This window comes from Pleurotus ostreatus, assembly GCF_014466165.1.
Source record: "Pleurotus ostreatus strain PC9 chromosome Unknown scaffold_8, whole genome shotgun sequence".
Taxonomy (NCBI): Eukaryota; Fungi; Basidiomycota; class Agaricomycetes; order Agaricales; family Pleurotaceae; genus Pleurotus; species Pleurotus ostreatus.
The window spans coordinates 2,683,935-2,707,631 of NW_023503163.1; the positions used below are offsets into that span (position 1 = coordinate 2,683,935).

The window sequence follows — 23,697 nt, forward strand, 5'->3', positions numbered from 1 at the left end:
AGTGGGGGTGACAAATGAGAAGGCAAAATGTAAAAATAGAAGTCCCAGAAGTGGATCGACAGCTGCAAAACGCTTGAATGGTTTTGCACGTTACATTGTAGTGGGGAAATAAACGACGAAGCCATGATCCGAGGGGGTGCTCGTAGATAATGGCCATGCGATGATGCTGACTACAAGAAGAGGGCACGGAGGCTTCCCGGAAATTGGAGGGAGGAGCATCACGGGCTCTACAACCAAGTGGGTATGACAGGTTTTGCGCGCGAGAGGCCGGGACAAGTATCTAGGATCCATGAGCGGCTTGTTCATTGTACCACGTTCGTTGGAAAGCATTCCCGCGATTGGGGAAGGGTAACTCATCTAGCCATTTTTAGTACCCTTGTATCGCTCCACCCAACTTCTTACCTCCTCGTAGCTTCCCTTCACTGTGGAGGCTCTACCTATTGACGCGCTTCTACGCGTGCTAATTATCCGCTGCTCGTCGACTTTCACGACGCGGCGCCGTGCTTTCGCATCGCGAACGGCTGAACGATGGTACGTGCGGGTTGGCGACTGCTTCCATCCCATTTGCGTCCCAAGAGACCTTTGCCCCAAGGTCCACAAATTGTGAAGTCGAGGAGATATCATGGAAAAGACTGGCCAAACAGGGTTGTAGAAGTAGACCGCAAGACGAAGTTGTCCGGGGAAGCGGATGCGACGAAGAGCAGGGCGAGAAGTCTGAATACAACGAAGAAACACGGAGACGGCTTGGGACGAAAAGCCCCGGTGATCAATAGTAAAATTCGCGAGGGGCGATCGGGCATACACTAGGTTCTTCTGAATTGCCACGCAAATGAGTCCTTGCATAGACCTCCCTGCACTATACAACGCGCCGCGCCAGCTGGAATGCGAACGGAGCGGGTGCCACCAGTGAACGAGGAGCACCGAGCCGAAATGCCGCATCCAGACAAGGTCTATTACGACGCGACTCGAGGCTGAGGGAAGGGAGTTGCATTATCACGAGCATTCCTTCCCTACAGTTCTACATGTGCAGGAGCAGCGCCCATGGTCATTTTACGACTCAAGGATGTTTTAAGATGGGTACGACCGGTAGGTTCTACGATTCAAGGTATAGATCGACTCGAATAACAGAGCGTCGACGGCACGTACTGCAAGTTGTTACCTTCGCTTGACAAGAACCCGGATCCCAGTACTAGCTCCCAGACGCGTCAGGCATCAAATATGGATAGAAGAACCGCCCATATTTGCCGTGGATCTCGAACTACCCAGCATAGCTTGTAGCAATATTGGTTCGTCGTTGGCCATTTGTACGCTGTAGAAAACGAGTTCGTGAACTTGAGATCGCAAAGCAAACGTTAACAAGGCGTACCTGTCCCAATCAAACTGCCCCAACCCCATATACGTGCCTCAGCACCCGCGGAGTACACCGAACCGGCCCCAAATGAAGCCCAGGACGCTACCGACTTCGATGAGAGGTGTAGAGACAATTTCGTGACAAGGAGGAAGTTCCAGATGATTATATGGTTCCGAACGGACGGTTGGCGGTCCTTGATGCTGGCAGAAGAGCAACGATGCTGAGCTTGATGGGCGTCAATCCGGAGCCCCGGGCCGGACTTGCTGAGAACCAAATATTTCGGAGTTTGAAACTAACTCTCACAGTCACAATCACTTCGCGCCCTTTTCTTGAACTCTTCGATCATCAATGTATCATCATCACTGCTCCTCCACAGAAGAAAAGACGGTTGGACGGTGCTTTTAGGCCTGCGTACCTCAGTGTACCAAAGACCTGGCCGTCGACTTCTTTCTGAGTAATTATCTCATCTAAGCGCCTGGCGCCATGAAGTTCATCGTATACGGGTTCACTGCAAGCAATTGCCAGGTACGAAGATATTTACTCTGCAGCGTATATAGGGCTTTGAAGCGTAGCTTGACGTACAAAGACTCTTGCTCCAGCTTCTGCTCAGTTACTGTTTGCCCAACTCGTATCTATCACGCCCCCAAAACTTTCACCAGAAGTAGCGGTGTGTGAAGTTTCTTCATCGTCATATGCAGAACAAGCAGACTTTGCCCCTCCTACTTCCTCTGAGCAACGCTCGAGGACACATACGTACGCCTACGATGGATTGGATTGGGTGGGTCCGTTCTTCCGACCTGCCCTTCTGTTCGATTGCATGCCTGGAGTATGCTCTCCGAGAAAACGTTGTTAATGAGAATGTCCGCGCAGCTGCAAAGGACTGGAATGCCCTCGTCACCCTCGCCAACCGCTCGAAGAAGCGATCGTCGACGTCTTGCTGGAGATGCCGGACCCTTACCTTCCCTAGATGCGTATCCTGGTGCCCAACGAGCGGACCATGTATGTCGTTAAGTAATGGGGATCTCTCCCGGTAGATGCTCGCCGGTGATGCTGAACCCATATATGCAGGCTTTGTTATCCGTTGAGGAAAGACTGGGATCACTGGTTACCACTCTTCCGCCATCGCTCACCGCAGCTATGGAGGCACTCTGGCACTCGAGAATCCGCACAGACCGGTGCTTCATACACTACACTCGCCAGAATACCCGAGTGCTGAAGACGAATATCAGTATGTTGAAGGAGCCAGCGCCACGTTGGGGACTTGGTGCGTTCTTCTCAACGTTTCTCTTCCATTCCGAGCTTATGAAGTCGCTCCCCAGCTCGAAAGACACGACGTATACTACTACTGGCTAATGTGGATCGTCCTGCCCACGTACATCTGGCTGTTGGTGCCCTGCTGCTGTCGCTCATCGTATGCATCGCCTGTCCGTCGGGGCTCTCAGGACTCCACCCGTGCAGCTCTTTTACCGTCCAAACAGCACGAAACTCAATTCCTGGAGCTTCACCCGTTCGATACCTCATCTCATACGCGTATTTCTCGTTCGCCGTTGAGGAACCCTATTGCCCTACACACTCCGCTGATTTACAGCCAGCGTCTCTGCTCCCCGCTCGTCTACCATCGCTCCCTCCACCCTCTCATGTCCGTTCCAACCAACGTCGCACGCAATCGCGAAATTCATACGGTCTTATTGCTGGGCGGCGCTACAAGGCCTGCCCATTTGATTTCATTGAACGTAGGGCTCAAGTGGCCGTCTCGTGTACCCCATATCGCAAGTCGTGAATCCTGGCTACCATTCAGCTCAACTCTCTCGCTTGAATCTCTATGCCCTATCGTATGCACTCATTGTTTGTTTACATCGTTTTCGCCTCGACTTCTGGGTAGTATTTGAACCGTGCATATATACCAAGTGGTCCATGTTCATTTCTTTCAAAAGTCACGATCTTCGATGCAAGCCCAGTTCGTTCCTACCGACCGGCCAGCGTGGGGATGTGAGAAAGGCTTAAGTTCGGCCTGATCCGCCCCTCGTCCAGGCAATCATAAATGTAAGTTGCTGCCCTCCAACGACTATCCGTGCTCACAGGAATCTATCAGTGCCCAACAGCGTGTAACTCTACGTCAGGATCTGCAGCATCGTCTTCATCGCTACCGTTTTTGATGAGCCACGGAAGGCGATCGCAGCGGGGTTCCCTCACCGCCCACGCCCGTTGTTAGCGACACTGTAGGTTGTCAATCATAAACTCCATTCCTTACGATCGTCCCCACAGGTGCTCACCTCCATCAGTTAGAGTCTGTCCTTTCGGCCATTTCCGCTAATGATCCTGAAAGAGACTCTACGGAATGTTGACCTGTGCTTCGTCCTCAAGTTAAGTTTCCAATTTCCAATTTGTTAAGGTTGTCATGTTGCTGACCCGTCTGCCGGTTGCAGAGCCCTGCGCCACCTATTCTTGCAATTTACATATTCAGAACTCAAGTAAACAGTATCGATATATGGGTCTTCTGTATCTCCCAACATCCTGCCGCTCCTCGCTCATATACTTCGTCTAAACCCCTTCAATCTGTAATTGGCTGGTTGTTGGCATCATTTCGCCCTGGATAAAAATAGCGGCGTTTGCGGTTCTAAATTTACATTTTCGGTATTGGCTCCGATTGAAATAAAAGGGAGGATTCCTTGTTTTCAAACTTTCTCATCATCTTCGTCCTCGTCGCCGTCGACGTGGGTTCTCTACTTCCCGGTCTTTTTTGACATACGTACCTATTTCCAAAGTCTAAATCGTTTTTGAGACCATGTCTCCCGTCGCTCTTTCAGTCGCACTCTTGGCCATCGCGGCCTCCTTCTCCAACTCCCTTGCCAACGCACAGGACGGCGCCGTAGCAACCTTCCCCGCTACGCCTCTTGCGTCGAAGCACTTTGCCTACCCCACTGGACTTGTAAGTAAACGTACTTTCCCTTGCCGCCAAGACCATACTCAAGAGAATCTTAGCCATACCAAGCCGATTCCGAACATCTCCTTCGAGGAACTCAGACTGGCTACAATCAATGCAACTCAACCACGGAGGGACAAAACTCGCTCTGCCAGACTTCTTTTGTGAATAGCGCTGATGGTGAGTACTCCTCGTCGACTGTCGAGTTTTTTGGCGTGAACGGCCGGCTGAAGCCGCGGGTAGATTTCTGTCTTTGGGCGCCCATTGAGCCCAACTCCTTGATTTCGAACACGGAGGGTGAGGAGGTCGCGTGGTGTACCAAGCCTGGACGCGGTACTCGCGTTATCCCAGAGGGTACCCTCAAGGGCATCCAGTTCATGCGCACGCCCGACTACGTCCAAGTCGTCGGCTTCATCGATCAGACCAAGATCAATATCGCTGACGGCGATTTTGGTGGTGAGCTCGACCCTCATGGTGCCGATTTAGTGAGTGGCGTGAACTATTATTCATGTGCTGGCGCTGACTTGGGATCGCTGTAGCGCGGTAACCCTCTTGGTGGTTTGATGTACTCGAATGCATGGTCTGGCAACAATAACACCTTCCAACAAGTCATCGAATGGCATAAGTACGTCTTTCCGCACTTAACGTCGTTCTTTTATCTCATTTCTGGCAGCTTCATGGGTGGCAATGCGTTCTGCATCAAGGTCTGTGATCCCTCCAAGTCGCATGCAGCCGACTACTGTCAGCACATCTTCGACCGTATCGGATGCGCGTACAACGCCCCCAACAACGCTCAGACAGGTGTCTTCGAGTCTTGCCAAGGCGAGAATCAGGACTTCCCGGGTGTATATACTACCAACGGCCAAGTCGTCACGTACACCCAACCTCCTGAGTCCCTCGGAGCCATCTCCACCATGCCCTATCAGCCGAGGGTCCCCGCCTCCAGCAACTGCGTGCAGTTCCAGAGCACTGCGCTGTTCGCCGCCCTTGCCAGCGTTACAGCTGCGCCAGGGGTGTCCTCAAGCTCAAGCACCAGTGCGTCGGTATCTGCGACCGTTACTGGTTCCGCGACCGGCTCCGCCGCTGTTAGCTCCGTCACCGGCTCCCGTGGAGGATCTGCTGCATCTTCGGGAACGCCCTCTGGTACTGCCCAAGGCGCCAACGCGACCTCCAACGACGCTAGTGTCGTTATGATGTCCGGATTGGTGTCCTTCATCGGCGTTGTCTTCTCCGCCCTCTTCTTGTCATGAACTCTGGACTACGTACTAGTTTATTCATGACTTGCGACGACTGCTACGTTATGGTGTTCGCGCCCACTCCTATTTGGAATTTTCCCTCCCTTCACCTACCCCGACTTATTCAGCTTATATACCTTCGAATCTACCAACGTGCCCCTTTGATTTAATTGCGAGTCTTCTCGCTCCTCTATTGAAAGTCTATAGAAGACGTATTATCAATATTATGGTGAAATTGATCCGACGGAGATATTTTTCGCAGTCACAGTTATGATGCGTCCTCGCGGCGACCCTGAATTTCGCCGGTCATTCACGCTGACTGAAGTGAAGGGAGCTAATCGTGGGGTCTACTCGCGAGCGCCTCCAACGTCAACTTCTTTCACCAAGACCACCATCATCATCTCCACGCCCACTGCCACGTCTGTCACTGAGATCAAGCCCATCGCCCACACTCTTAAGTCTCGACTGTGAAGACAGCGCGAAGTTAGACACACGATACGACGAGATACGATCAAGGGGATCAGTGATTGTGGATTATAAGGGTTCTGGGTTCGGAAAAAGACAGGAGGTTCGAGGTTCGAGACGCAGCGCGCGGTCACGGTGCGTGTGCGTTCCTGCCTTGAGCTCTACGCAACCTTGAACTGAAACAAGAGTTAGTTGCCAACCGGATTCGGACGCGGGCTTCTTGGCTAGGGCAGTGAGGTGGGCGGCGGTTGTCTCAGGATATATCTCGTAGCGCTCAGCGCCCATCATCTAGCTTCTTTCTTCCAACGGATAACTACCACCACTCGAGGAACTGGACACATACAAGAAAGGAGCGGCTACGGAAATAACAAGCTTATACTACTCCAACCACAAATACACCGAAGACGATGTCGTCGACCAACAAGAAAGGAGCCAAGATTCGGAAGGCACTGAAGTCCGCTGCTCGACCGCTGGCGCGCATCAAAGGGAGCGGGAGGAACGGGTTTTCGCCGCTGCCAGGCGAGCAGCCGGTCGTGATATGCCGATTGCAGGTGCTGGGATGTACGGACGTTCTGGCGAAGGACAGCAATGGTTTCAGCGATCCGTGAGTCATCCTTGTTGTCACGGCTTTTGCACCGTTTACGGTCGAGCAGCTTCGTGGTGGTATCCATCCTGAACACGCGGCACCAGACTCCCGTAGCGAAGAGGACGGTCAACCCGGTGTACGCAGCCAAGGACGCGACGTTCGACTACCCTCTTTATCTGTCACTAGCGGATAAACTTGGCGTTGTGGAGTTCATCGTGTGGGACAAAGATTTGATGTCGAAGGACTACTTGGGAGAGGTATCGCTACCTCTGGAGGACTGGTTCGTTGACCGGGCGAATGGGACAGATAGGGCATTTGCGTTCGACGATTCGGGCAATCAGGTGCGTTTCCTTTATCTTCCACCATGTTCACCTCTTCATTTAAGTTAATTGCTCTAGCCGTTCTCGATCAACCTTGATTCGACGAGAGCCAACACCCACGCGACGGGTTCTGTCAAGGTTAAGCTCGGGTTCGTATCACCCAACCCTGCCATTCCGGTGGACTTCCATGATGTGTTCTCCGAGCTTGTGAAGCGATCGAGGCCATCCTTAGTTTCTGCCCCGCCGGTACTTACGTTCGCTTCTTGTTCTACGTTGGTTTTGCTGACGATCACGTAGACCGAGGGAGTTGGTACCGTACGATCGCACCATGCGGCACTGGATCTAGAAGACGACGGTGGGTTGAGCTCGGAGTCCTCCGACGAGGAAGAGGACGAAGAAGAAGTCTCAGACTATACCACCGCAACATCTTCACCACCGACTCCTCCCACCCCTTCCGAAGAGAAGGCAGCAATAATGAAGCTTCAGACGTCCGGACCGAAGCCTATTCCTCCCCATCTCGACCTCCCCGCATCTGTTTCGGGAGACTTGGGTTCACCCACTACCCCCACGCCTGCTGGGATGAGCAAGACACCAGTCCCGCCGCCCACTGCTACCCCGGTCCCTACGACGGCGAAGTCGAGCGGGTTCATCCCGAAGATGAAGTTCAGGCGGGCGTCGTCTAATGTCACTTCGTCATCTGTGACGGCAAGTACTCCCAGCACTAGCACCCCCAGTACGCCATCGGCTACCACGCCATCGTCCTCAAACCTCGACGTCGGCGCCGCGTCAACGGGGAAGAAGAAGCGTTTCAGGAAGAACAAAACCCACGGGGAGTACTACTTCGGCGCGTCGAATGATATCGTTGGGATCGTGATGCTGGAGATTCGTGGTGCAGACGACCTACCCAGGCTTAAGAATAGTGAGTGATTTCTGTGCGTGCCACGATAATATCCTTATCTTTTGTTCAGTGACACGTACGGGGTGGGACATGGACCCATTCGTTGTCATCTCTTTCGGCAAGAAGGTATTCCGTACGCGCGTCATTCGGCACTCCCTCAACCCCGTTTGGGACGAGAAGCTCCTGTTCCATGTTCGACGATACGAGACGGCCTTCAAGGTTCAACTGAGCATTCTCGACTGGGACAAGCTTTCCTCTAACGATCACGTCGGTGACGCCAGCTTTGATGTCAGCGACTTGATTGAAGGCGCGCCGCAACCGGATCCCAATACCGGGCTCTACGCCGCGATCGGGGCAGAAGGACATCCGATGAAGGAGTACAAATTACCGCTCGCCACCGAGAAGGATGTCGCTTGGGAAGCCAGGCATAAGCCTGTTATCACTGTCAAGTATGTCTTCGATTTCCACTCCCAACCCGGCGCTGCGGCTGATTAATATCTTTCAGAGCGAAGTATCAGCCATATGCTGCCTTGCGTCAGCAATTCTGGCGTCAATACATCGGACAATACGACACCGACGACACGAGGGCCATCTCTCATCTAGAGTTGACCTCGATGCTCGATTCGCTCGGGTCTACCCTCTCTCGTAGTACTGTGAACTCATTCTTCACGCGCCATGGCAAAGATCCACGCTCCGACGAGCTAACTATGGACGAAACTATCCAGTGCTTGGAGACTGAACTCAACCGACCAGACAGCGAGAAGCGACGCGTAGACGAGGAGGATAGTGCTCCAGACACGAGCATCAGCGCTACACCGATCCTCACCGCCTCCGATAACAAGGGCCAGAGCGTTGCCCTCGATAACCTCGATTTCTCAGGCCCATCGCATAGCTTCAATAACGTCGGATATGTCGACGAGAACAAGCTTCCTCCACCTCCGGCGTATAGCACCGAGCCCGCAGAAATGAAACTCACGGACGCTGCCCGGGCTGGTGGCACCGCAGCTGGGCATCAGTATTCGTCGTCTGAGGACGTTGAAGAGGACTCATCTGGGTCTGGATCTCCAACCGGTGCTACTGCTATCACATCTACTGCTCCTCCCACAACGAAGAAAGGCCGTTTCAGGCGGAAGAAGAAAGCCACCACTGACAATACCGCGGCTGCTGCCATCGCGAACGTCACCGAAGATCCGTTCGAGCGTGTCATCAACGTGAAGAATTGCCCACTATGCCATCGTCCTCGTCTGAACTCCAAGGCGGAGATGGACATCGTCACGCATCTAGCTATTTGCGCGAGCCAGGACTGGGGGAGGGTGGATAGGATCGTTGTTGGTAACTTTGTGACAGCCAGTCAAGCGCAGCGGAAGTGGTACACGAAGATTATTGGGAAGATTAGCAGTGGTGACTATAGGCTTGGAGCGGTAAGCGTTAACTCCGTTTCGATGGGTTCTGTGTATTCTGATGAGCGAGGTGTAGAATTCTGCCAATATCATTGTGCAGAATCGGATGACTGGGCAGCTTGAGGAGGAGAAGATGCAAGTCTACGTACGGCTTGGGATACGTCTGCTTTACAAGGTGAGTATAATGCATCGCCTTCCCCACGAATGATGTTGAATAACCTCGTTTTCTGTCTAGGGTGCCAAGAGTCAGATGGAGGGTGGTAGAGGTAAGTTAGCTTCTTGTCGAACGCCTTTTCTGCTAAACTTACCGTTCAGCTCGTGGGCTCCTGAAGTCTCTATCTATCAAACAAGGATTGAAGTATGACGCCCCTCAATCAGCCGCCGATATCCCAGGTTTCATCGAGTTCCATAACCTCAAAGTCGACGAAATCTTGGACCCGTTGGACTCGTTTAGTGGGTTCTTCGCCCTCCTACCCATAGCCTCTAATGACTGACCTTGCGCACAGAGACCTTCAACGAGTTCTTCTATCGGTATGTACGCCCTCTGATTAATTAATCTGCTTTGTCCAACACCAGTTTTAGGAAACTCAAAAAGTCCGCTCGACCGATCGAGCAGCCCGACAACCCTTACCGCTTGGTCAGCGCTGCGGACTGTCGCATGATGGCTTTCGAGACCGTTAGCGACGCTACTCGTCTATGGATCAAAGGGCGCGAGTTCACGGTTGCTCGCCTACTTGGCGATGTGTATAGGGCCGAAGCTGACAAGTATACTGGTGGCGCCCTAGCAATTTTCCGCCTTGCACCACAGGATTATCACCGTTTCCATTCTCCGGTTGACGGGACGATTGGACCCATGACTTACATCGACGGCGAATACTACACCGTCAATGTGAGCATTGCTTCCGTTTACTTTTTCGTTGCCTAATATCATATGTAGCCTCAAGCCATTCGCACGGCGTTGGATGTCTATGGCGAGAATGTCCGGAAGATTGTTCCCATCGACAGTCCGCAATTCGGTCGTGTCATGGCTGTCTGCATTGGGGCAATGATGGTCGGAAGTATCAAGACTACGGTCAACGAAGGCGACTTCGTCAAGCGGGGTGATGAATTCGGTTACTTCGCATTCGGTAACATATAAACCTTCCCCCCCCGACCCTTCCTGTTGACTGATTATCGTCTTCACTCGTCAGGTGGCTCAACGATTGTAATCCTTTTCGAAAAGGGTGCCGTAAAGTGGGACGAGGATCTGCTTATCAACGGTAAAGCGTCTCTAGAAACCTTAGTTCGTGTCGGTATGGGTATTGGAACTGGCCGCCAGGCTTAAATATATATACGTACCAATTCTCTTGTTTCTTCGTCAAAGTGGACTTGTACCATATAAATTATTCAGCTAGATCAAGAAAGTGGAGATGATAATTGAAGACTAATTCGTGCTCTCTTCTTTTCTCTTCTTCGATATCCTGTCTACCTCCACGCAAATGGCTGGAAGATTTGTCCTTGCCCTCTGCAGTGTTGGCCGTTACATACGACGTATACGTCGGCGCCGGAGGAGAGTTGGCCTGCACTCCCCGTACGTTAACGCGGCGGAAGGCGACGTAGTAACTTCATCTTGTAAGCTCGCCAAATTCTTCGTCGGGCGGTGCGTCGAATCGCTGAGGAGCTAACCTCGATTCGTAGGAATGATCTTGGCGATAAACCCTGGGCCCGAAGGCGAAGCTCAGTTGTTCAAGGCTGCCCACAACCCCGCTAACAACGGCTCGGCGAGTGCGTCGTCCTCTGTTGCTGCTAGCTCCGCTGCGTCCTCGTCTGTGGACGCGACTATCACCCAAGGACAGTCGGTTTGGACTACGACGTATACGAACTACGACGCACCTAACACAGGATAATCGTCGGTGCTAACGGAGAGTTGATATGCTCCAGGATCTATATTTACTACAAAGTTCACAAACATCTCTACGAAATCTCCGTCGTCCCTTAGGCAGTGGAATATGTCGCGCTAGTACCGACAAGGCAATCATTCGTCTATCTGCGCCTCGCTCACAAGTGTTTGAATAGTGGCGTCGATGAGCTGGATAAAATGCAAGTGCGTCATTTTGGTTTGCGAAGGCAGAGAGACTATCGGCGGGAGGGTAGCCATGAAGACCGAAAAGCGCGGATCAGGTGGCTGAGCGGCCGCGTGGTTTGCGGCCACTAGCATTCCCAGAACCTTCATAAAATAGGTGATAGCGGCGGGGACGAGTCCTTCTATACCATTTTCTCTCAAGTCGAACACGCCCAGTGAACGACGTTGAGTCAGCACAGTATCGAGTTTCAGAGCGCCGAATGATTGGTCGTACGTCGTTTTGATAGCAAATCGATCGTCCTTTGTGAATGTCGATTTCGTCTCATCTCCCGAATCGCGAAGTAGACGGCGAAGCACGACGTAGGCGAAGACCCAAGCAAACGATTCAAGATCGTGTGATACTGTGTGTTCAACTGGATTGTTTTTGACGATGGAGTTCAAGATCTCTCTAGCCATGAACTGCACGGTGCCCTAATTTTGGTCTATATTAGTAGACAACTCGATCGGGAAGGATGAGCTCGTACGGTCATCTGGATGCCCCGCCTCGGAACACTCCACGTCGTACGCTGCGGACCCCCAGGGGCCTTCGTGACATGTACAACTTCATTAATCCTCGCGAACTCAAGGTCCATCAAGAAGCCTTCTTCGCCCGCACCGGGATGATCGTCGGCGGATATCATGATATTCCCAGCGCTGATGTCTCGGTGGAGGATTCCATGAGCGACAAGCCGCTGATGACCTATCCCCCAAGAAATATCCTAAGAGCACACAGGCATGATGGTGAGATCTGATGCTTACCAACGATGGCCGCACGGAATGCTTTCAGCAGCTCGAGATAGCTCCCAAAGTGCCACAATGGCCGTCCGATGGTCTGCAGGATAAGACGATGGAGGACGGCTGTCCCAGTCCCAGGCCCAGGTGGAGCGTTGGCTGCAGCATTCGTCGCAACTCTGTGGAGCCATGCGCCGTACGGGTATTGACTACGCAGATTGTGCACCGATATCGGTATGTCCGTCTCACCGTCGAACCGGGCGTCGCCTCCTTGCAAAAAGCGCGCTACGCCAGGGGGAGGGGCATCGAGACTCCCATAGATGGACGCCTCTCCAGTGCGTTCGCTATTGCGCCATGCATTCTTGAGGATCGAAATTGGTGCACCGTCGACGATACTACACTTGCCAGAGTTACAAATCAGCGGGACTACAGGCCAAATGTTCGTTCCCCGGCCGATGAGGGAGAGAGACACCCAAATAGGGGGGCCAACCGTCAACCACGAATTCTGTAGCCATTTTGTGGAAGTCACGCCATTGACCGTCGTCGAGTACTCTCTCGGGCACAATACGACGTATGGCGGGAAGTCTGGTGATAGCCCTCGTGAAATCGCGAGCTCACGCACAGCAGCGTGAAGATCAGATGAGGGGCTTAGAGGCTGAGCGGTAGGGTCACACCCGAAGTCGATATCCGAGAGGCGGGGGCTGACGAGTTGGCGGATCACCCTGATGAAAGTTCTGAAACCTTCACCGGCGTCGCAGAAGTCGGAGATAGGAGAGAGCGAGACACCGTCCCTGTCGAAGATACCCACCATGAACTTGCGTCCGAAGATGAGGAGGCCGACTGAGAAGAGCTGGAAAGGGCGGCACGACATGTGGAGCCGAGCGTAGTCGGCGGCCTGGCAGACGACCTCGGATATGGTAGCATCTTTCGCAGCGAGACCTTGGCTTTCCTTCGGTTTGATTTCCACGAACCAGTCAGTTTGCAACCAAGAATCGCATTCGAGGGCGCGGGATCCGGTTCCGTCTGGCGCAACCTTTGGAAAGCCAGTTGTATATTCTTCCCCCTTGAGTTGCCTATTCGCAGCGATCTTGATGTTCCTCATCGCTTTCCGCTCCCTTGGATGCGAGAAATTGGTGACGATGTTGCACATTTTTTGCTGAAGATGGGGTTGACTCTACTCGAGAGGTGGAAAATTGGGGACTCACAAGCGGCGGGTACATTTTCACCTCCCAGCTATCCCCCTTCGCCCGTTGTTCGAGTTGCGTGTTGTGGTCAAACGTTTTGTTCCGGGCTTGGGCAGCTGCTACCACGACCTTATTGAGTTCGTCGAAGAGGCCTCGATGCTGGATTATGGATAATTCGAAACAAGAATCGACGAATTCATCAGACACCTGGTCGATGTCGAGGCGTTTGAAAACAGAGGCATCATCTTTGGAAACCTTGCCCGCTAATTCTTCACGAACGACGCTACGCATTGTTGCTGAGCTGTATAGCCCTGAGATAAAATTATTGGCAGCTGTGAGAGGTCTTCGTGGAGAGGTAATGTCGGCCATGATGGCAGGACAATAGGCGACAGAACGGAATGAACAATACTTATGGGTACTGCCAATCCGCTGCTAAATATGTTTATTTGGTTATGTTGACATAAACGGCTGAATCAGGTAACAGCCCCTGTTTTGTGGCAAACCTCGATGGTATCGCGCCGGCAAATGCTTAAAGCATCCACGGAAAGCTCTGATATTCACTACAACTACTAGTATATGTGATAGAAATATATAATTATATACTTGTATCCGTACGGTCCACCTCGACGCCTTGAGCTGCACTGTCAGTGCTAATACTATTGAGGAGAGAGCCCTTGGTGGCTCTACTGAGTCCGCCTATAGATATATATGGTAGCGAGCAGACAGGTTGATTCATTGTCGGTGCGGAGTTTGACCATATGTTGTCTGTCATTCTTTTGCTTCTTGACGTCCCAGGAATGGGCAATTACCACTCACCGTAAGTGCTTGAGAGCTGTGGCTTCATTGGCTATTACTGACCTATCTATCAGCGTGTTTAAGGGTTTAAAATGTACCGATGACTTCTCGTGAGTCTACTTCAGAAGCCACTAAGTGGTGACTATCCTATGAATGCGAAGAAACGGATCAATATCGCTCACACGAAAGCTCTATTTCTGCCACTGAGTAGATTCTGAATCGTCAAGCCCCTCGATTTGATGCCATTGGAAATTCCATTGCTGCTCTCCAACACACGGTCCATTCAATCGACGTGGAATCGTCACACCAAGCGGTGTGCCTCGTCGCCGTATCCCACGTCAGACGTACTAGAGTGATCATCCACAAATAGGGAGTTGTTTTCTCAAGTATCAATGGGACTACAACTTATAAGCTCCGCATTCTGCTAGTCTCTGCTAGACCGAAACTCCATCTCATGTCGACAGATATCTACTTAATTGCTTTCGCACTTCTTCTCGCTCTCGCTGGTCTGAAACGATGGCGCAGCAACAGATTGCCTCTACCTCCCGGGCCAAGGGGCTATCCGATAATCGGCAATCTGCTCGATATGCCCTCCGAACACCAGTGGGTAAAGTATCATGAATGGTCGAAGAAGTATAGTAAGCGGGTGTTACGTGGGATTGGAAGGTGGTTAATGCGTTCTTAGATTCAGATATCATTTATCTGAATGTTTTGGGGAGCCCAATTGTCGTGCTCAACTCATACAAAGCGGCGAATGACCTCCTCGGCGTGCGTTCTGCGCTGTACTCCGACAGGTATGTCATGGGGTCTATCTCTGCGAACTTCGTACTCACTCACACACGAGACCCCTGAGTACCATGTTGAACGAGCTGTAAGGACCTGCCGCTACGTTGTGCTAGCCCGTACTCACCTGCCTTCTTCTAGTCTAGGTTGGAAAACGCTGTTGAGTTTCCTACCATACGGACATGCATGGCGTGCGCGCCGTCGCGCATTTTGGCAAGAATTCAATTCAGAACGCTCAACAAATCATCGCCCTAAGCAGCTGTGGTACTCCCGTGATCTCCTTCGGCGACTGCTAGAGGACCCGAAGCGCTTTCTTCATCATATCGACTAGTAAGTTTACTCCAGCGCGTCGTGATATTTGCTGAGATTGCGACAAGTACTCTCTCAGCGACCATCATCGCAATCGCATACGGTGTAGACGTCCAGGGTGAGGACGATCCCAATGTCGAGCGCGCTGGGAAAGCCCTCGTAAACTTGAAGGACGCTGCAATCTCCGGGAGCTTCATGGTTGATATGCTTCCGTTCCTCAAGTATATCCCCGCATGGATGCCGGGGGCTGGGTTCAAGGCGTACGCAGAGCGGGCGCGACCCCATACCACGGATATGAGAGAAGCTCCATACCAACAGGGTTGTAGTCGCTTGGTGGGTGCTTCATTAATTGCTGCTCCATCGATTCGATCCTGATGATTTCTCAGCGCGAAGGGAAAGGCGAGCCGAGCATTCTATCTCGCAGCTTGGGCGGACACAGCATCGACGGCCATCCAGACGAAGAGTTGATCAAGGACGTGACATGGGTTGCGTATACAGGTGCGCTTACGGTTCCAGGATTCGTAGTGTACAACCTTGGCTTAGGTATCTACTAGGGGGCGCAGAGACATCGCCTCTAGTGATCTACACATTCGTGGCGGCGATGCTCCTCTATCCAGACTGCAGAGGAAAGGCCAAGAGGAGCTCGATGCCTATCTTGGTGCACGACTCCCCGCGTTTGAGGATATACCACACCTACCGTATGTCCGTGCCATCATGCTCGAGGTATTGAGGTATGCCGTCTGTTCTTCGTTTCCTTCTAGTTCATAATTTCTATGTGGATCTTAGGTGGCAATCGGTGCTGCCTTTAGGCAAGTGTTTATCATCATTCTTGCCGTGGTCTATTCCTGACGATCGCCCTCTAGGCGCACCCCACCGACTCACGATGGACGACGAGTATAAGGGGTATATTATACCCAAAGGGTCCACGATCTTCGTCAACGTCTGGTGCGCACTCGATTCCATCGGGTGATGACTGACGCAGGAATACTACCTGACCTTGATCACCACGTAGGGCCCTCTTGAGAGACGAGGAAGTCTACTCCGATCCTGGAACATTCAAGCCAGAACGCTTCCTGAAGGACGGGGAAATCGATCCGAAGACTCTGGACCCCATCCCCAACTTCGGATTTGGGCGAAGGTGTGTAGCGCAACGTCAGCATTCCTGTATCGCCATTGTATACTAAACGGCCCTGTGTTTCACGCACTCGGCTGCATATAGGATATGTCCCGGCCGGTTCTTCGCTATGGACTCCCTTGCGATCTCCGTCGCGTCGATCCTCTCCTGCTTTGATATCGCTAAAGCTAAGGATGCTCGCGGTCGGGATATCGAGCAGGATATTCAGTGGGAAGGTGGATTCACAAGGTGCGTATCCCATTCAGGTTTTCCGTTCTAGGGTGCTCATACGCTGACATCGGCAGGCACATCATCCCCTTCGAATGCGCCATTACCCCTCGCTCTGCTAAGGCTGCAAAACTAGTGCGTGACTCGGAGCTCATGTGAAAGATCTACATTTCAACCAAACTGCAATATTGTACTCTACTCGTAACTGCTGTTGATACGGACTATATGTTGCTTGCGCCTATATCCTATATCACTCTCCCGATGTACGCGAAAGTCTTCCGATCGCTGGCGCCCACGGGCCACATTGTTATCTGTATGACCATGGCCCAGTTCGACGCGTGTGGATCACACTTAGTCTGCACCCGTGCCCGCTTGCATCCTCAGGTGCAACCAACGCTCCCACGACGCCTGGCGCTCCGATATCCTTCTTGCTCTCTACGTTGATGGCGACGACGACGTCGGAACTGAAACTGAAACTGAAATTGGACAACCGAGGAGGTCGTCTGCGTCTGCGCAGCATCTGGCACTGAGAATCATTACGGCGTGTTGCTGCGTCCCATCCCGCCAAGCAGCATGGTAATCCAAGGGATCCATTATCTTAATCAGACAAAAGCCCTATAGTCGCTGGATATAAACGATAATGTCAGCAGGAATCAGCAATCAGGAAGCAGGAACAAGCGAAAGCGAGTCTGTACGCTCCACTAGTCTGTGATACACGTAACTTTGCGACATGGTCATCATACCGTGCACTGCACATCCAAAATACGAATACATGAAACCAAATCGTCGACATCGGCATCGAACTCTTAGCCCCGCTTTTCACCAGGCGCCGCAGCCTAAGGAGCATCCAGCGCGTTCAGTGTTCACTGCGGAAGGGTAGCAGAACGCAGAACACACATACTCTTGGTTTCTCCACCACGGCATCCTTTGCAGCCAATTTGGTCTGCTGTGTCGTACGGGACTCAGCGTGCGCGTCGCCTGGGCAGGTGGTCGGAAGGCCCGAGACGGAGCTCACGATGAACGTGTCGCGCGCGAATGCCGACCGGGCATTGAGCGACGCGAGAACCCAGGACGCGTACCTACGCAGTGCACAAAGATGCGTCAGCGCTACAGTTATCGGTGATACACCAGCGCAGCACTCACACTGCGCCCGTTGGGTAGAAGCTGTTCAAGTTGCAAGGCAATCAGCGATTAGCGATCAGAGACTCCCGCTTCGACGTCCGGGGAGAGGGTAACGGGAATTAAACGGGAACGCACAAGATGCACCGCCAGCGGCGCTCTGAGCCGCCGTCCGCGTGGGCAGCGAGCGGCTCGAGCATGAGCGCCATCTGGACCGCGATGAGGAGCGTGGTGAGCAGCCCGGTCTCGAGCGTGAACGCGAGGATGTGCGCGAGCGTGCGGCGCGTCCTGCGGAAGATGGCCTCCTTCAGTGCGTTGTATAACTGCATCAAACCAGAATGGCAGCGATCCACGCTAGTTAGAGGCGGGTGAGGGGATAGGAACGGGCGCGTACGAGGGTGATCATGGAGAGGGTGATGGTGAGATCACAGAACATGCTGAATCCCATCCATATCTACGATGAGCAGTGAACGCGTGAGTACCCCCTGCACGAACAATGTGGGCAGCGCGGCTATGATATGCGTACGCACGGGGGTCACGATGGTCCCGAGCGAGCGGGAACTCGCGTCAGCGATACCGGGCTGTATATCCGCGAGCAACAAGCACACGAACGCAGGGACGGAAAGCTATCTCATCTGCTGAGTACGCCGTCCACGAGTACTGGAGCTCTGAGCACCACGCACCGAGCACGTGAGGAGGAGGAGCCACCACTTGTGGCAGAGCTGGAAGATGCGCCACGCGACACCTGTAGCTGTCCTTGTTATCTATCCTATACTGTACTTACGGGGCAGTCGTGATGCAACAGGCACCACGACTACAGTACACCCCATGATGTATCAATCCCCTGTAGATGTCCTGTAGGTCAGTTACATAATTCAGCTCCCCCTCTATTTGTGCCCTTCTTATTCCCACCGTTGAGAGAGCTCCCTCGCTCGTCGTTGCAAACGATGACGGTGACGTGGCAAACTTTACCTTTACCGCGCATCTCCGCCCCATGCCCTATGGGGGTATGATCTGGTTGCGTGGCCCTCCCTTCGGTATGGGATGCGATCGTGGTCTCGCGTGGCCTTCCCTCCCGGTCGCATGGCGTGATGTAAACGTGTAGTAGATTTCCATTTCTATATACTACGATGCACACACTCTACGAGCGGCTGGCCTGCCGCAACAGCGCCCTCTCCCACCTCAATCAACGACGAGAGATCCTTCCATGTTGATTTACACATAGAGATCAAGGTCTGGCGCGTGTGCTCCTGGCGCCAGGCATATGCGCGAGCACCTTCTGTTGTGGCTCCAAGCGCCCGTGTCTCCCATTCCTTCGCCTGCCAGCGGTGGAACTCAAGTACACGGCGCATCTCCTCACCTAAGAGAACACATTCCTCTTGCCAACGTTGAGCACGTGCCCGGGTCTTACACCATTCGATTCGGAGTGCTACATTATATTCTTAGCAGGACACCAAATTTTCAAGCTATTATTATCTCACCTTCATTCATTCCTTCATTCAGCTCGGCATCGTTTGTGCGTTCCGCTGCCCATATCCATGATAGTGTCCGCCGGCCCTCGGAGGAAGCTGCATCTTGGCCATCCCTCAGACCGCGAACATCAGAATCAGCCAGTGGTTGCAGTATCAGCTCCCAGTCTGATTGTCCGAGGACTCTCCCCAGAGCAAGAAGCGCCGATCTGCACGCCCGATATTTGTGAACGGCTGCATTTACCCGTGCCTGCACATTCTTGACCAGCATCACGCTCCGAGTATTATGTTGCTGACCACGCGAGTACCTGTCTTTAGACTGATACATGGAGCTGAGGACCAAGAGATTGCGACGTAGATCACTGAGAGTATCAAAGGCCTGGCCATATCGGAGACGCCACTCGTGTGCGGCTGCCGAAGGGACAGACACGATGTTAACGACCTCCGAAGGTAAAAGTAAGATGAGATCTTCCGCGTTGACCTGAGTATCACCTTCGACCTCGTTCGATCGTAGGGAGGTAACCCCTATCCACTGAGTCCGGGCCTAATGCTGGGTTAGGCCGACCCAAAATCACATTATTTTGGATGCCCTCAGGCAATTTTTAGACTTATCGTATCACAATTTGTACTGGGAATCATATAAATACACATTATTTACTACCAAATGGCTTAGATTGAGAGTCAAGAGGCATAAACTTGAATCGTTAGAGCTTGCGAACACGAGCTCTAACACAATTCTACCCTCAATCATCCACTCAATCTCACTCTAAGATCCAGAAACCAGTCTTATCTGCTTCCAAAATACTTTAATTGTACATGTGTAAGTATAAACTACAAGCGTTAGAGCTCGCGAATGCGAGGTCTAACGCGGAATCATTACTGAATGCGGAACCTGGAGTTAGGGCTTTTAGGACTTTAGGTACTTAGGGGGTTGAGGTTTAGGGTTTCAGTATATTTGTTTTGGAGCTCGTTTACGAGCGACTGTCTCGGTGGTTAGGTTAGGTGAGTACATACAAGTGCCGGATATCATTCATCTGGTTGGTTACATAAGTGAGCCTAGGACATTCAGCATTAGAGTCAGTACTCACCTTCAACTAGTGTGCTCTTGATGCCTTGCAACTTGGGTGAGGCAGCGGCAGCCACATCTGAAAGATAGGAAATGTAACAGACAAGGGGCGTTAAGGCATAGCAGTGTGCTGCGTAAGACAGGGGCCCCCACGATGAGGGGGCAGCTACGGACATCTCAGCGAAGGGCGGATACTTGCCGCACCCAAGCAATACATGCCCCAGATAGGGGCCCCCCCAACGAGGGGATGGCTGCGGGCAAGTCGGCGAAGGAGGATGCGATGGCAGGATGAGGGAAAGGGAGATAGGGGCTCCCCCATCGAGGGGGTGGCTCCGGGCATCGCGGCGAAGGGAGAGGATGAGTCAACGTCATTGTGCGTATGAGACAGGGGCCCGCACAAGTTGCGGGTGGGAGATAGGGGCTCCCCCGGCGAGGGGGTGGTTGCGGTCATCTCGGTCGAAGGAGGGCGCGCGTCAGCGAGACAGTGGCGTCGTGACCCCTCCAGTGGCCGCCAGCCTAATCTACCCCATGTGAGTGCGTATATGCGCATGGACTCAGTAGCGACGTACCGCGGTAGTGCTACCCATCGTAGCCTTGTCCTCTGCGCCCTACAGCCCTCCCGTTCTACTCTCCTTCTCTGACTGGTGCCCGCATACCCGCACGTTGCCGATGTCGCGTTTAGCGTCCTTATATGCACGCGTATCAGACCGCCTCGAGCTTCCTCTGAGAACCACGACTGTGGGAGAGGGCACCGAGAGGGACATAACACGGTCGCAAATTCGAAGACGGGGGTAGAGTGAGGACTCTGGATGTGTCAGGCGCGATGCTGGGGGTTGTGGGGAACTTGGCGACGCCTGACAAGAGCTCGAAGACGACGGCGTCAGGTTGGGCTCATGTTCGCTTTCGTTCGCGCTCCTGCAGCCGTCGCACGCGTTGACTACAGGCTACATGAACTGGACAGCTTTCCCAACGATGTGGAGACTTACCTGATTGATTCAGGCCGGTATCTCTCCATATCTGCTCCGTCTCTCCGTCACCCGACATTCTGGATCCTTGTTCGCCGCCTCGTTCGTCTTGAGAAGAACCAGGATGGTCTTTGTCGATGGTTACGCGCCAGAGCTCTGGCACTCAGAGAGATACAGAGGAGGGGGGATTGAAGTGAAAAGCTGCCGTTGTGGTAAGTATGAGAGGGTCAACTCCCTGGTCGTCGCAGCCCCCGTTGTCGTTGTCGCCGTAGTCGTAGTGGTGATGGGTGATTGAGAGTGCTTGGTTGACTTGAGGAGCGAGCTCGGTCGTCGGAGTTCCATCGTGCACGTGGCGTTGGTTCATCCCCGCTAACTCCGTCCACCCTTCCACCCCCACGCCGCCACTTTTACGGCCCATACCACGCCTAACAGCCCGCACGATAACTACCGCGACGACATCCCCAAACGTGGACAATTTCGGCGGCGGCGATTTGAACAAGGGCTAGACACGTACGAGCATTACAGACGGCAGAAGATGGGAGGACTGAGAGAGGCTACGCAGTGCAGGTACGAGATGCGCCTCCAACGTTTGTGCCTGGCAGACTACTCACCAGCCCCCTCCTCGTCATCTGCCCATCCTGCATCCCCAGTCACGACGTCGCATACATACTACACACCGCTACCCTTCGTGATATCCCACAGACGTTGGGCGCCAGCGCACGGTCGACAAGGCGATTGAAAGGCCTTGCTACATCCATACGGCGCATATGGATGTTATCGACGACCACAAAGGACAAGTACTAAGACTAAATGGTGAGTCTACGCCTAAAAATCGTTCAGCCGGCCGGGCGACTCACTAGAGTGGCAGACCGCCGAATATTCATCTACCGTGACACTCCGCCGTCACCGTCGTCGTCACCATCGAGCGTCATGCAGCGAGACCATGCGCCAGCGGGAAGACGCAATTTCCGCTCGCACTGCTCGCCCAGGAGTCCTTCGACACCCCGTTGGGCGCTGGCGACGACAAGGACCGAGGCTAGCATGGCTAAGGTGGTGGCCAGGTCCAGTCAGAACCATGTGCGAGCACGTCCGGACAATGTTCGCAAATGCGAGGCACGGAAGTGTACTGGGGTATCGGGCCCGTTCAACGGGGACGTTGAGGGAGACAACTTCAGCTACGAACGCGGAACACGGGGCTGAGACTGGAGAAAGGCGGGAGGAGGTGTGGGCTTTTGTAGCGCCGAACATCAAGCGCAGCGGCTGCGAGACAGGTAAGCACACTCCACGTTGCTGCCTTTTCGTCTTACCCACCTGCCCTTCTTCTAGCTTCCCAATGCTCCTCCGCCAAACGGGGAACTCATATGCGCACCACGTCCTTGGGGATGCGCGCAAAGTCTTCAGGGCGCAAGTAAAAGCCAGGCCTACATCTGCACGGGGCTACCTACGAGTCTGGCAGTGTTTTCGGCGCGCGAGGAGAAGATTCGCGGGACAGCCAGCTTCCATGCATGACACTGCCATACGAAGTGAGGAAACAGGCGGGGGACGACAAGGAACGAAAGGGACGGAGAGGACGAGTACGAGCACGTGCCAGCGAATCCAGAGTGCAGGCGCGCGATTGCAGAATGTGCGGTTGCGCACGCGTATCCTGGGAGAGGACAGCGATGCGTTGGTGCTGTGAGGGAAGGGGAGTCAGCGATGTGGTGCGCAGGCAAGGAGGGGAGACGACGAGAAGGAAATAGGAAAGACACGGGATGCCCGGAATGAAACGATGCACGACGGACGACTAGAACGGCAGGCGCAACGATGATGCTACAGGCTGGGATTGACATGGAAGCGAAACAAGACGGGACGAAAACACAAGAACAGAAGAAAAAGACGAATGAACGCGAAAGGTGACGAAGATACGCACCGATGCACCCAATCTGCGTGTCAAGCCGAAACGTGCTGCGTCGACAACGGTGAGTGGGTATGTTTGCGTCTACGGCTTGCGAGCGACGCTGGCGTTTCGCGAAGACCCTAATGGCTGGTAGAACGACGAAGACCTTAGAGGAGGAAGCAATAGGAACGTGAACAAGAGAGAAGAGAGGTACGCACCTTGTCATTCGATAGCCGCTTCACAGCGCTGACAGTGTTGTCGTTGTCGACAGCAGTCCGCGCGCGACCCGTAGACAGGAATTCTGTATCAGCAAAATGTAGTGTCGTTAGATCACTCTCGAATAAGCTGATTTGCGCATGACTCACCTACGCCGTCGTTGAGAGATTCGAGGGCACCTCACAGATCAAGCCCTAGATTCATACAGGATCAGCTGCACGGCATGAGATTGGAGGGATCAATGGATAAGGTACGCACTGGTTGGTTGGTTGGTCGTTCGTTCAGCGTACTGACGGCGCCGGGCGTCGAACGTTGATTCATAGTTCCAGCAACCGGTTTTGTAGACGGTCCATCTGATTTCAGACTCGATCAGCGGCGTTCTCTGTTTACGGCCAGGAACTCACGTACTCGCATTCGCACTGACACTGACACGCAGTTGTGGCGCGTCCCGTCTGTCCACGCCAACTCGACCGGGACTTGGTGTTTTGGGTGTGCTGTTCGTCGGGATCGCGCAATCACTCGGCTCACGGGGACGACGTTGCCGGCTCAGTCGTCCAGTCCA

At 53.3% G+C, this 23,697-nt stretch overlaps 5 protein-coding genes across 5 annotated transcripts; 3 read left to right on the forward strand and 2 right to left on the reverse strand.

The window, feature by feature from the left end:
• Positions 1–4,136: 4,136 nt before the first annotated feature.
• On the forward strand, positions 4,137–5,524 carry PC9H_011211 (uncharacterized protein; the record flags this gene model as incomplete). The annotated part of the gene is made up of 5 exons (XM_036780696.1): positions 4,137–4,280; positions 4,334–4,454; positions 4,518–4,759; positions 4,814–4,899; positions 4,948–5,524. 5 exons carry the CDS (start codon positions 4,137–4,139, stop codon positions 5,522–5,524), a joined length of 1,170 nt encoding a protein of 389 aa, XP_036628079.1.
• An 857-nt stretch (positions 5,525–6,381) lies between these two features.
• Positions 6,382–10,502, forward strand: PC9H_011212 (uncharacterized protein; the record flags this gene model as incomplete). The annotated part of the gene is made up of 13 exons (XM_036780697.1): positions 6,382–6,578; positions 6,628–6,901; positions 6,959–7,126; positions 7,178–7,799; positions 7,849–8,227; positions 8,284–9,199; positions 9,255–9,353; positions 9,414–9,444; positions 9,494–9,631; positions 9,685–9,709; positions 9,761–10,067; positions 10,116–10,305; positions 10,369–10,502. The coding sequence occupies 13 exons, from the start codon at positions 6,382–6,384 to the stop codon at positions 10,500–10,502; spliced, it is 3,480 nt and encodes a 1,159-aa protein (XP_036628080.1).
• A 690-nt stretch (positions 10,503–11,192) lies between these two features.
• On the reverse strand, positions 11,193–13,564 carry PC9H_011213 (uncharacterized protein; the record flags this gene model as incomplete). The annotated part of the gene is made up of 4 exons (XM_036780698.1): positions 11,193–11,711; positions 11,765–11,979; positions 12,039–13,167; positions 13,217–13,564. 4 exons carry the CDS (start codon positions 13,562–13,564, stop codon positions 11,193–11,195), a joined length of 2,211 nt encoding a protein of 736 aa, XP_036628081.1.
• An 880-nt stretch (positions 13,565–14,444) lies between these two features.
• Positions 14,445–16,583, forward strand: PC9H_011214 (uncharacterized protein; the record flags this gene model as incomplete). The annotated part of the gene is made up of 12 exons (XM_036780699.1): positions 14,445–14,628; positions 14,676–14,784; positions 14,835–14,861; positions 14,915–15,103; positions 15,151–15,415; positions 15,469–15,580; positions 15,637–15,674; positions 15,707–15,813; positions 15,869–16,027; positions 16,095–16,220; positions 16,302–16,445; positions 16,502–16,583. The coding sequence occupies 12 exons, from the start codon at positions 14,445–14,447 to the stop codon at positions 16,581–16,583; spliced, it is 1,542 nt and encodes a 513-aa protein (XP_036628082.1).
• A 647-nt stretch (positions 16,584–17,230) lies between these two features.
• PC9H_011215 (uncharacterized protein) lies at positions 17,231–20,254 on the reverse strand (the record flags this gene model as incomplete). The annotated part of the gene is made up of 11 exons (XM_036780700.1): positions 17,231–17,260; positions 17,326–17,503; positions 17,568–17,588; positions 17,682–17,866; positions 17,938–17,997; positions 18,074–18,124; positions 18,227–18,288; positions 18,414–18,661; positions 18,684–18,972; positions 19,025–19,537; positions 20,101–20,254. 11 exons carry the CDS (start codon positions 20,252–20,254, stop codon positions 17,231–17,233), a joined length of 1,791 nt encoding a protein of 596 aa, XP_036628083.1.
• Positions 20,255–23,697: the final 3,443 nt, after the last annotated feature.